The sequence below is a fragment of the Palaemon carinicauda genome, chromosome 8 (genome assembly GCF_036898095.1).
Source record: "Palaemon carinicauda isolate YSFRI2023 chromosome 8, ASM3689809v2, whole genome shotgun sequence".
NCBI classification, from domain to species: domain Eukaryota; kingdom Metazoa; phylum Arthropoda; class Malacostraca; order Decapoda; family Palaemonidae; genus Palaemon; species Palaemon carinicauda.
In genome coordinates, this window is record NC_090732.1 from 103921397 (window position 1) to 103933896 (window position 12500).

Below are 12500 nucleotides of genomic sequence, written 5' to 3' on the forward strand. Positions count from 1 at the left end.
ACAGGTTAATAACTCTATTGATATGTTCCATTGTACAACTCATGTTGAATATTGAAGACGGTAATACCTAGATTTCAACTGTATCTAGTCTGAACAGATTACTAGTGAACGTCGGCAGTGCATAATGCCATAGCTCTTAATGTGATAACAGCACCAGGTGATATATTAAACTGTTTTTAAGTCACAGATTATGGCGAGTATTTTGATTATCGATATAATTTTGAAATGTGACCAAGGCAATTGTAAGAATAATAGAGATTTTGAGGTGAAAAGTGTGATTTACTCTACATCAAACTGAGGGAGGAAGTATATCTTCTTCCAAAAGCTTTTGAAAATTGTATACCTCTTACTTTCACAGTTTTTGAGATTCGGCGAAGTAATGCTAAATTTTTAGCAGAATGTTAAATAAAAAAAATAAATATCACCAGGGAATGAATGATTTACCAAAGCTCAAAGTACCTACCCTCCAAGTTTTATCAAAAACAGATTAGAAAATTAATTTTGCCCCGAGGAGTGAGTGATCAGGAACTTTTAAACATGGTTCAGGGTAAAATAAAAAGGGCAATAGATTACAAGAACCTACAAGTTAGCTCTAATTCTTAAAGAAAGAAAATGTTAATATTTAAATTGACAAGTAGTCTGGAAATATAGTTAAATGTAAGAAATTAGATATATTGATAAAGTACTCACTCGTGTTCAACATACATTCTTATAAAGTTTCATCGAAATCAGAGGAAAAAAAGAAATGTTGGTAAATAAAATGTTTCTCCTTAAATAGACCTGTGAAATTTTAAAATAGCACCAAGTAAAGAATATTTTATGTAATAAACCATTAACGTACCCACCATTAAATTTTATTTTAAATACAGTGATGACCTTCAAGTTAACTTATGACACTGACAATAAGTAAAGGACAAAATAATTTCCATTCACCAAGGCATCCACACATCAAGTTTCATCACAGGTATCAAAAATTCTGAATAAAATGATTGTGCATGAAACAGATTTGCCCATTCCATTTCAGGATCATTTTTGGGTTGTTGGTCAACATCGCTTGCTTTCCTAATACTGTGATGTGAAGCCAGCAGGGTCTTTGTAGTGAAGTAGAAGGGCGTGGCATCTACGAAAGAGAAAGAAAGAGTCGCTTCGTGACCTAGTGGCTTTTCCATTTCTCCAGAACGAAAGCTTTGTGGTTTTCTGCGTTGTTTTTCTCGCATATCGACATCGATAGCAATATCTATTTGTAGATGTGCAACAAATTTAAATTATATAATGGCAGTGCTATTGTAACCCCCACCCCGCCCATCTCTCTCTCTCTCTCTCTCTCTCTCTCTCTCTCTCTCTCTCTCTCTCTCTCTCTCTCTCTCTCTCTCCGTACAGATAGGCAATAGTTTATCTTTTCGTATCTATACATGAATAGTTACATAATGACCCTTTGGAAATGCGTGTATATATATATATATATATATATATATATATATATATATATATATATATATATATATATATATATATATATATATATATGTATATATATATATATATATATATATATATATATATATATATATATATATATATATATATATATATATGTCCAATCCTTTAGAACGTATAACTGAATGAATTTAATACTACCATGAACTATATTTCTATCTTTTGTTCTCAATGTTTTAATTGCTTTTGTTTATTCAGTCTCATTTAATGATAATTTATTCTGTCCTTTTTCATGATCGTATACTGTACTAATAAAACTATGAATTTTTCGTCTTCATTCTTTACTGCATTTCATGATATTTTTACCAATTTATACCGGTATTTTTTTCTCATTAATTAAAATTTTGTAGTTTTTACATCATTGTTTTAGATTTTCAGTCTTTTTTGTTATATATTTTTTGTTTCTTTTCTCCCAGTCTCAGGTCTTCACGCTGACCAACCTGTCGTCCGTGCGGAGAAGACAAGACTTGGGTCCCAATGGAGTTGAGGATATGATTAGTTTATCGTAAGTAGATAAGGAGACATTCTTTGGTATTGTCCTTATTGATGGTGTTTTTATTATGTTTATTATTATTATTTGGTGATAAAAAATCGCGATCTGATATCGATCTAGGTTCGGAGCTCTCGTTCTTTTTACGAATTGCTTCTTCAGTCGAAGAAACTTTAAGGCAAGTTATGGATTCTTTCTAATTATTATTATTATTATTATTATTATTATTATTATTATTATTATTATTATTATTATTATTATTATTATTATTATTATTATTATCATTATTTAGGATATGAAGCTGTAATATAAGGGAGAGACGTAAGGATAAAAGCTATAGCTGATAATGATTTTAAGGTTGTGATTTAATTATATAGCCTTTAAAAGGATTTAGTCTGCAACATTAGTAAATTCGAAGAGCTTGCATTCCTCAACCCTCAAAAACACTATTCAAGTGAAAATCTATGGCAAATGACCTTCGAGATAAATATACTGTAGGCTTACTATGCACCCACATTGGCTGCTCAAAGAATGAATGTTCATGTTGGCTTGAGGCCATTTTGATCTAGCATCTGCGATGTGATATTGTCTGGGGGAAGAGATGGAACTGTTTGACGGTGAACAGTAAAAGGATGTCTGAAGGAATGGAGGCCTTTTTAAAATGCGAATTTTGAAGCCATGTCCGTGGCGTGCGGCTGCAAATATACTTGTTCCTGATGACTGACGAACAAAAATCTAATAAGGCAGCCTTACTACAACGTCTTCATGGTTATGTCGTTATATTATTTTTTTTTCTCTCTTTTTTTCACAAAAATGTAGAGTAGAAATTATTTGGGTATTGTGTAATGAAAACAGGTTTATATAGACATATTTTTAAAGAGGGGTTACATGAAATGTTTTACTATAAATCTGAAGTCTATTAGTAATTGTATCAATTTCGATTTCTTGTCTATGACTGAGCCTGAAAAAAATGGAGAGCTGGCATGCTGAGTTTTTTGTATACTATACACACTGTATACGCGTATGCAATCGGCTAGTTAGAAAGAGTAAATGTAATTTTCCAACCATGTTGAAAAAACTAATTTTGGTTGTGAATATTATATGAACTTCAAGAGAGTTGGAACACATAGGGACAATAACCGAATGCAGGTTGATAGAATACTTTATAATTCTGAAGTATTTGGAAGATGGAAAGGATATATATATATATATATATATATATATATATATATATATATATATATATATATATATATATATATATATATATATATATATATATATATATATATATATATATATATCTGGTATATTTGTGCTTGTGCTTATGAGTTTATAGTCATTGTATATTCTTATCTTAGGTATCTCTCAGTGCACTGTATTTATAAATGTATCAGTTTAAAATGTTCTCAAACTCATTTACTTCTTTTATCATACCCTAACGTATTTGTTCTCTTTCCACCACCAGAGACCTCAACGAAGCGTCATTATTATGGAATCTCAAAATACGATACGACAAAGAAAATATATATGTAAGTACTGTATATAATTATTTTCTAACAATAATAACTATGACCAGAATTTAGCGGTAAGTCCACTCACACAAAAGCAATTCAGTATTGCTTCCTTAGCTATTTACTACTTTAATGAATGGAGGGAAATGGGAATTGAGAGAAAGGCCAAATGGTTGATGCAAGTACAAAGCTGTGTGACAAGAAAGCGTTCTGTGAATAGGCTACATTGTGGTTTGGTTAATGTAACTATTGATGCAGTACGGAATCGGTAGAGTTAGAAGGAATTCTAGATTGTGATGGAAGAATGTGAAGGTATTTGAAGGAGACGAAAGGAAAGTTGAAATAAGATGTGAGCTAGAGCAAGGCCCAGAAAGCGCAAGAGGGCGATCCAAGAATATGAGTTAACACTTGTTGCTCGTTTTTCTTCAGGTGCTTCCTGTTAAGAATAAATCGGCATGTCATATATATATATATATATATATATATATATATATATATATATATATATATATATATATATATGTGTGTGTGTGTGTGTGTGTGTGTGTGTGTGTGTGTGTGTGTGTGTGTGTGTGTGTGTGTGTGTGTGTGTGTGTGTATTATATGTATGTATGTATGTATGTATGTGTGAAAAAAACTGTAGGCAGTACTTTTCCGGAAGGTTATACGAAAATATTTCATCTTTTACCCCCTGTTGATATATTTTCCTTATTGTATAAAAAAATTGGTTAAACAAATTACGAAGTTTCATTATGACAACATACTGTACATTACCCTCCATGAAAAGTCAATGAGGTTTTATTATTCTGTCTATGTCAGATGAGTGAAACACCAATAGTCGATATTCATTTCATGTACTTCTGTTACATTATCTACATTATTCCGTGGCACGATATATATATATATATATATATATATATATATATATATATATATATATATATATATATATATATATATATATATATATACATATATATATATATATATATATATATATATATATATATATATATATATATATATATATATATATATATATATATATATGTATATATATATATGTATATATATGTATATATATATATATATATATATATATATATATATGTATATATATATATATATATATACATATATATATATATATATATATATATATATATATATATATATATATATACAGTATATATATATACAGTTTAGTTGTCATTTGCCATTAAACTGATAATTTCTTTCTCTTTATACAGACATATACGGGGAGCATATTAGTAGCAGTCAACCCGTATCGGATGTTCGATATATATGGGCTCGACATGGTAAAAAAATATGAAGGACAAATATTAGGAACCTTACCTCCGTAAGTGTAATAATGCTTTTATGTAACTAATAACGGTAGTATAATAATTAACGGATATAAAATTCCTTTCATATTTAAGTGTAATAATGCTTTTATGTAACTAATAACGGTAGTATAATAATTAACGGATATAAAATTCCTTTCATATTTATAAGTTAACAATCAGTCTATCTACCTATTTTTCTATCTATCTATCTATTTATTTATCTATCTATCTATCTGTGTCATATTGAAACGATTAAGATGAGAACTTAATTAACGGGTTGGCTGTGAGTACGGAGGCCGGAGTTCAAGTTTATAAGGTCAAATTTACTCCTGCCAGCCAGTCTTAAGCATTCAAGCCAGGACCACTTCCTCTTCTTACTTCCGGGATCATTTGACATGGGGTCAGATGCTTTTTTTTTTTTGTAATGGATCTCATCAATTTATATTCTCTCTCTCTCTCTCTCTCTCTCTCTCTCTCTCTCTCTCTCTCTCTCTCTCTCTCTCTCTCTCTCTCTCTCTCTCTCTCTCTCTCTCTCTGACGGGTGGATTGCATATATTAATTTTCCTTTTTAGCGATTTTTGAAATATGTAATATGTATCACGTTTCCAATTTGTAATTTTCCTTTTTAGTTGCTGTTAGTATTCATAGGGGACTGCATCCTTCATAATGATTCTTCCATTGTTATTTTCTATATCTTAAAGATCATGAAGGGTGTCTATCTTTTCAGTTTTATAGTGCGTAAATGTTTTTAGTAACTGGTTTTCTCCCATGAATCAATATTCCTTTTTGAAGTGATTTTAATGTTTTACCAAATATTGTATCTTAGAATATCTTTATGATTTACCTCTATTTTCTAGAGGACAATTTGTGTATTGCACATAATAATTTTGCTTGAATATTTAAAAAAAAATGTTTTATCATTCGATTTTTTAGCCTTCTTACACGAATACACTTCTACGTATTTTATTGTTTTTCATTTATCAACCAATTTTTCTGGTAAGATTTTGGAATGTTTTCTATTTCATACATTTCGTTATTTCCTATAGAGTCTTTTAGAATGAATGTTGAGCTTCTTCATTTAGTCACAAATGGCAGGATTTTTTTTTTTTTTTTTTTTTTTTTTTTTTTTTTTTTTTTTTTTTGCCTAATTACATCTCCTTTTCCCCGCAGGCACATTTTTGCCATCGGCTCCTCTGCCTATTCGCGGATGAGCAAAGATGGCGTCAATCAGTGCGTTGTCATCTCTGGAGAATCTGGTGCAGGTAATCCTCAATTTAATGAAAAAAAATGTGCTGAGCAATATCTAGAACTAAGATGATAATCTTATGCGTTTCTTAAGGTTTATTTAGATTGATAGAAAAATGAATCCAAAATTCTCTCAATATATTCTATTATAACTTCTCAAAAATAAGATTTTTGAAGTTTTATCGTTTGGGGTTACTCTGGGTACAATATTTTTGATAGCCTTATTATTTAGGAAGTTAATTTCCTTTATAGATAGCAAAAAAAAAAAAAAAAAAAAAAATCCTTGGTAACGGTGGTATATCGGGTAGTCTAGTGTCTGAGCAAGTGAGTTGGTTCATTTTATTTGGTTTCTTATAGTCATATTTACGATAGCGATGTTGCTCAAGTAGATTTTTCTGACATTTTTTTTTTTATCATGTAACCGCCAAAGTATGAGCCTTTTAATCAGGCATTTAACCACTTGGGGGATGAGGGGAAATGGAAGTCTTAATTATTCATTGCAGTGGTGAAAAGAGTTCGATCAATTATGTGATCCACAAATCCACAATTTTGTCTTTAATTCATTCATGCAAAGCTTGTTGCTGATAAAGTAGGTCTCTTTTGTACAACCGGAATTTAGCTTACGTTTTAGTTTATTTTTTAGAATTCAATGTCTAAGGTTTGTATATATATATATATATATATATATATATATATATATATATATATATATATATATATATATATATATATATATATATATATATATATATATATATATATATATATATATATATGAGAATTAAATGAGGATTTGGGGTGCGTAAAAGAAAGGAATTAGGAGACGCTCAGACGCTGTTGAATTGATCTGTTATGTTAGTGTAGTGTGCAATGTAAGAGGGATTGATATACTGAGAAATTTTGAGATATACAGAAGTGGTAATTTTATACCAAAATTTTATCAAAAGTGAAAGGACTGGCCAGAGTATTTTAAGGTGGTTTAGGCATGTGTTGACAACAGATGACAAAGTTAGTGAATAGAGCGTGTATTCTGTTGGGCTTATAGTAGAGGAAGAGCTATGTTGTGGTTAGGGTGTCAGACTGTCAGTTAGATAGATGGTTTGATGAAATTTATCAGAATGGAAAAAGAGAGAGAGAGAGAGAGAGAGAGAGAGAGAGAGAGAGAGAGAGAGAGAGAGAGAGAGAGAGAGAGAGAGAGAGAGAGAGAGAGAGAGAGAGAGAGAGCATTTATTTTGAAAGAAGAAATACTTCTGTTGATGAAATTAACATGAGCATCTAAACTCAGGCAAGACGGAGTCCACGAAGCTGATCATGCAGTACTTAGCGGCTGTCAACAAATCTCAGAGCAACTTGATCACAGAACAGATTTTGGAGGCTTCGCCTTTACTGGAGTCCTTTGGAAATGCGAAAACAGTGAAGAACGACAATTCTTCCAGGTTTGGGAAGTACCTGGAAGTTTATTTCAAAGAGTAAGCGTTTTTTATGTTCTGTTTTACTGTATTCCGTTTTTTTTTATTACATTTACAATACAGTACTGAGTTTGCTTCTTTAATTCTTAATTGTAATTTTGTATTCATATATGTAGCTATATTTACAGTATGTTCTCCTAGATATCCTTGAAAGCAATCATGCCACAGAGAAGCAACTGAGCTCTCACAGGTTCATAGGTTTTAATTTTTTTAAGGGATCATCTTTAATTCACTAAAAGTAGACGTACTGAATTAATAAAAACGGAACAAGTAGGAGTTCAGTGATGTGATATATATATATATATATATATATATATATATATATATATATATATATATATATATATATATATATATATATATATATATAGGTGATGAAATAAATATGAAATATAATAACATTTTGTTAAAAGACCCATAATTATTTTGGGGGATAGATTTGATTCATCACAAAAAACTGTATTAATTGTCTATTATTATATCTCTCCCAGTGGAGTCATAACAGGCGCCAAGATTACAGAATACCTTCTGGAAAAATCTCGCATAGTCACTCAGGCGCCCGAAGAAAGAAATTACCACGTATTTTATGAGCTTTTAGCCGGGCTACCGGAGGAGAAGAAGGCCAAGTATGGCCTTACTACTGCCGACAAGTATTTCTACCTCAATCAGGTGAGTCAGAGAACTTAAACCTCCCCCCCTCCTTTGTAGTAACCTGCTCCTTCTTCCTTTAGCCTACTGACTCTGTCCTCAAGCGCTCATTGACTTATTAATTTGATATTATAGTAGTTTCACCTCTACGGCTTCCAGTGTGTCCATAACATCAAACATGACAGTAATATAAAGCATAGTTTAGATGCCATGTGTCAATTTTAGGGATGTTACATGTGTTACTGATGCTCAGGCCAAGTGCCTACACACTGTATATTTATGTAAGGGCTGTGGTGAGAAAAGTTTGTCACACTATTGGATGATATTTTGTTTAGATTTGGAGTTTAATCTACAGACAATTGTTGTTGCACAGAAAAATTATCAGTATACACAGCTCTTTTTTGTAGTAGGTTCCTGGTTCCTAACTGCTCAGTCTGCAAAATAAGTTTGCAGGCACTATATCCAATAATAGATGAGTGCAAAGCTTCTTAATTTATACTCATTACTGTAATTGAACATTTCCAGGATGGTTCAACAATATGCTCTACTCTACCCTTTAGCAGTTTAGTCAGACCTTTAAAATGGCCTTTGTTCCAGCCTACTTCTCTTAATATATTCTATGTCTTTTTTTTGCATCCATATCAGTAGTGTAGACACTTCGTCAATTGCCCTAATAAATTTTTTTTAGACTAATACCACTTGACATATTGATTACATTGGTTGGAAAAGAATGTTAATGGTTATTTTCTTATCGATATGCCTTATTCATGAGTGAACAGAGAATAAGAAAATACAGTACATGTATATAGTCGTTATGAGTTGATTTCTTATGCAAGCAATATTTTTCAAAGTATTTCGAAAATAGCTAGAATAAGATATTGCTGTTGTAATAGTAGTGATTTTTCAATGGCGGTGATCACTTGCAGGATCATGTGTTACAGTAGTTATAACAAGATGACGAATGATGCAACAATATCAAGTGTAAAAAAAAAAATCTTGAAAGTTTAATACAGTATGTCAATAAGTCATTCGCTCTTACATATAATTTTTAGTCTCACTTAAAAGGATAATGTGCAAACAAACAGTATTGTGAGTTGCATAGCAAATTCCGTTTAACCCTGATTTTGCATCATCGCTCAACTTTAAATCACAAAGCACCACAATAATTTGTCTTGCATATTGTAAATTGTATTCTAAACTCACTTCTCATCATTAACTGAAAAAAATGATTCATTTTCTTGAACTACAGGGAGGCAGCAGCCAACTGGAGGGCAAGTATGACGGTGAGGACTTCCAGGCCTTACTTTCTGCCATGCAGGTGGTGGGCTTCTCCACCGAGGAACAAGATGCCATCTTCAGAATTCTCGCTGCAGGTGAGAGTCTCCGTTTGTTATTTGTTTCATTTATTTCTATTTTTAACTCCTCTTTACTATCTGTAAGATTGTTTTTGATCCAGTGATTTTATGTTTATTTACATTACAGTATATTTCATAAGTATTTTTTGTGAAAATTTCAACTTATTGTGCTTTCTATTGTATTTATTCATATGCATGTTTCTAAAAGTTAGATTGAGATAAATTGTCGTCTACATTGTTTCATCTTTCCATACAAGGCATTATTGTGTTAGTGGGTACAATTGACCATGCACAGAATAGATTCTAATTGTTTCTAGTTAAACTCATATTTCAAAAAGTAAGTAATTTCATCATAGGTTGAGATTTAAGCCCCATCATGCCTGGTAAACATTGTTTTGTCTTTGTTTAACAATTCCTTGATAGCTTGTTGAGTTTAAAGATGAAGAGAATATGTTTAATATCTGCTCAATGTTGATGTATTTTAGTTTATCCTTACCAATATTAGTTAACTGAACAAATATGTTTTGTTATTCAATTACATTGTGGAGCCATTACTGTAATTTGTTACATATTTTGATTTAATTTTCTCATTCAAAATTGCCTTTATTAATTGAAATAAATCAAATTTCCTTTTGAAAATCAAACTTTATTTTTATTGCTCAAATCAGCATGTTATGATAACACCATTCCCACAAAGTTGCATACATAGGCTAAATTAAAACTTAGTTTTTCCTTACTTAGTAATACCCATTTTCTTTGGAGTCTTTTTGAAAACAATATGCCTATTCAAAGATAGCATACAAAACTGGTTCCACATTTGATTTATAACGTGACATCAGACTTCAATGCCTCCATCTTAACTAATGTACTTTCAATTTTAAAGACATTTAAATGACTTAAGGTGGTAAGCCTAGATTGCTGTGGGGATGATTTCATTTGCATTAGATATTACTTTATGTATCCAAGCATTCTTGATTAACTATGACGTCTTCCATCGTCGGTGGTGATGTGAACTTTTTGTATCCTAACTTGGTTAACTTATTGAAGGAGGTTAGCAATATAATCATGGGTCTTTAATTTCAATTTACGAATTCTGTTAGTTATAAAGACCTGCAAAGTCAAAGGGGATAGATAAAATTGTACTTAACAATCCTAATTTGTGAATTATTAGACCTTCCTCCCTTTCCAGACTAATCTTTTTCTTTCTTTATAATTATGAATACTGTAATTCTTATTCTCCTCCTTCCTTCACCCTCTCCCCTTTCTTTAATTCTTTCGGCCTTAGGTTAGGTAAGGACATCTTGTTATCCATCTGTTTTGCTTCACATGAAAAACTCATTTTTCATTTCTCCCAGACATTTTGAATCTAGTGCTACTTTGTTCTAGCTTTTAGCAAAATTTCCTAAATTTACTGTAGTTTCTCTGAAAGTTTAGCTTCATTCCTGCATCCCAACTGTAGGCTTCCAATATTTATGAGGCTGCCTTATAATTAATTGTCATTAATAAAGGAGAAATTGCTTGTGTTTGGCATAAGGCCACCGTAACCTAACAACAGCTACACTCACTGACTTCTTTTCTTTTAGTCCTCCATCTTGGAAACGTGTATTTCCACCGTAAGCAGCTGAGACACGGACAGGAAGGTGTGGAGATAGGCAGCGAAGCCGAAATCAAATGGGCGTCACATCTCCTCCAAATTGATGCTGAAGGAATCAAAAGGGCACTTACCACCAAGATTACGGTAAGCTTGCTTATATTTTATTCTATATTTTCATTCTCAATGATTAGTTGTTGATGATTTATTATATGATGGGGTAATAAAGATAAAAGGGTTTTATGAGGATATGATAAGAATGGATGGGGCTTTGTAATCAGTTTACCATTTACTTGTAATGAACTATAAGCATCAAAATATACTTTATTTCACTACCATTGGTTAACATAGCGGTTATCCCTTGCAATTCGTTGCAATCTGTATTAATTGACTATTTAGTTCTCAAATGGATTTTGGGTTTGCCATTTATTTAGTTTCTTCAAGGATATATGGATATAAGACCTTTTGAGATATAATAATCCTTTGATCAGTACCATTAATTTAATTTTTTAAGTATTTGCTTTTTATGCTTGTACTGTAGTGTGAATGTTGATATAATATCAGCATCAATAGAATGTAGTTTGTTTTAGTATAGTAATTATTATGGCTTAATTAGGATTTTTCCTGTTTTGGCTTTTAGTATTTATTGTTGAAAATTTCTGAGCCATTTATTTATATTGTAGGCCTCTTAGTAATGAAGGCTTCATCCAGGACTAAAGAATGCTGTTCTGCTTCCGTAGTATTTTCCTAGAGTAATCTGCTTTTCCTAATGTAGAGTTGTATCCAAGGAACATACTTATTAATTGATTGTACCTCATTTTTACCTAACTCCCCTCTCAGTAGGCTACACATTTTTATCTGTGCGAAATAGTAAAGGAGCAAGAAATACTAAACTCAGTTTTGGAGAATAGAATTAATAAATTAGAACACGTATATGTACTGTATACGTTAAGTAAATAAAGTACAGTTCTTTTTTGTGGTCACACGCCAGAAGCAGTTTTAATCCTTGTTACCTAAGTTACAAAATGTTTTTTGGTGTCTTCCAAATATTGGCATCACTTTTCGTGGTTCCAATGCATATTAATTTTGTTTAAGTTCTTAATTCTTTTATAGATTTGGTGAAGTCTTGCCTCAGGTTTTGAGTATTTTCTATTGATTATAGTAGATTATCTCCGAGTTTATCCTCTTGATGATTTTTCCAATCCATTTTTGTGATTTCCATTACAAGAGTGATTCCCCGAAATTTTTATACAAGCAATTAATTTTCAGTTAAATAAATGAAAGAAATAGAAGTAACGCAGTCAAAAAAAGGAAACATGAATGAGGAAGTATGCAAAAGAAATGA

The 12500-nt window shown here is 31.2% G+C and overlaps 1 protein-coding gene across 3 annotated transcripts in view; it reads left to right on the plus strand.

Moving 5' to 3' along the window:
* Myo10A (Myosin 10A) overlaps nucleotides 1-12500 on the plus strand; it is a 418782-nt gene that overhangs the window by 99922 nt on the left and 306360 nt on the right. For all 3 annotated transcript variants that reach the window (XM_068378794.1, XM_068378796.1, XM_068378795.1), the window contains exons 4-11: nucleotides 1914-2002; nucleotides 3456-3519; nucleotides 4752-4861; nucleotides 6018-6109; nucleotides 7378-7561; nucleotides 8053-8230; nucleotides 9459-9582; nucleotides 11148-11302. In XM_068378794.1, the coding sequence (XP_068234895.1) occupies nucleotides 1914-2002; nucleotides 3456-3519; nucleotides 4752-4861; nucleotides 6018-6109; nucleotides 7378-7561; nucleotides 8053-8230; nucleotides 9459-9582; nucleotides 11148-11302 (996 nt within the window). The remainder of the gene's footprint in view (nucleotides 1-1913; nucleotides 2003-3455; nucleotides 3520-4751; nucleotides 4862-6017; nucleotides 6110-7377; nucleotides 7562-8052; nucleotides 8231-9458; nucleotides 9583-11147; nucleotides 11303-12500) is intronic.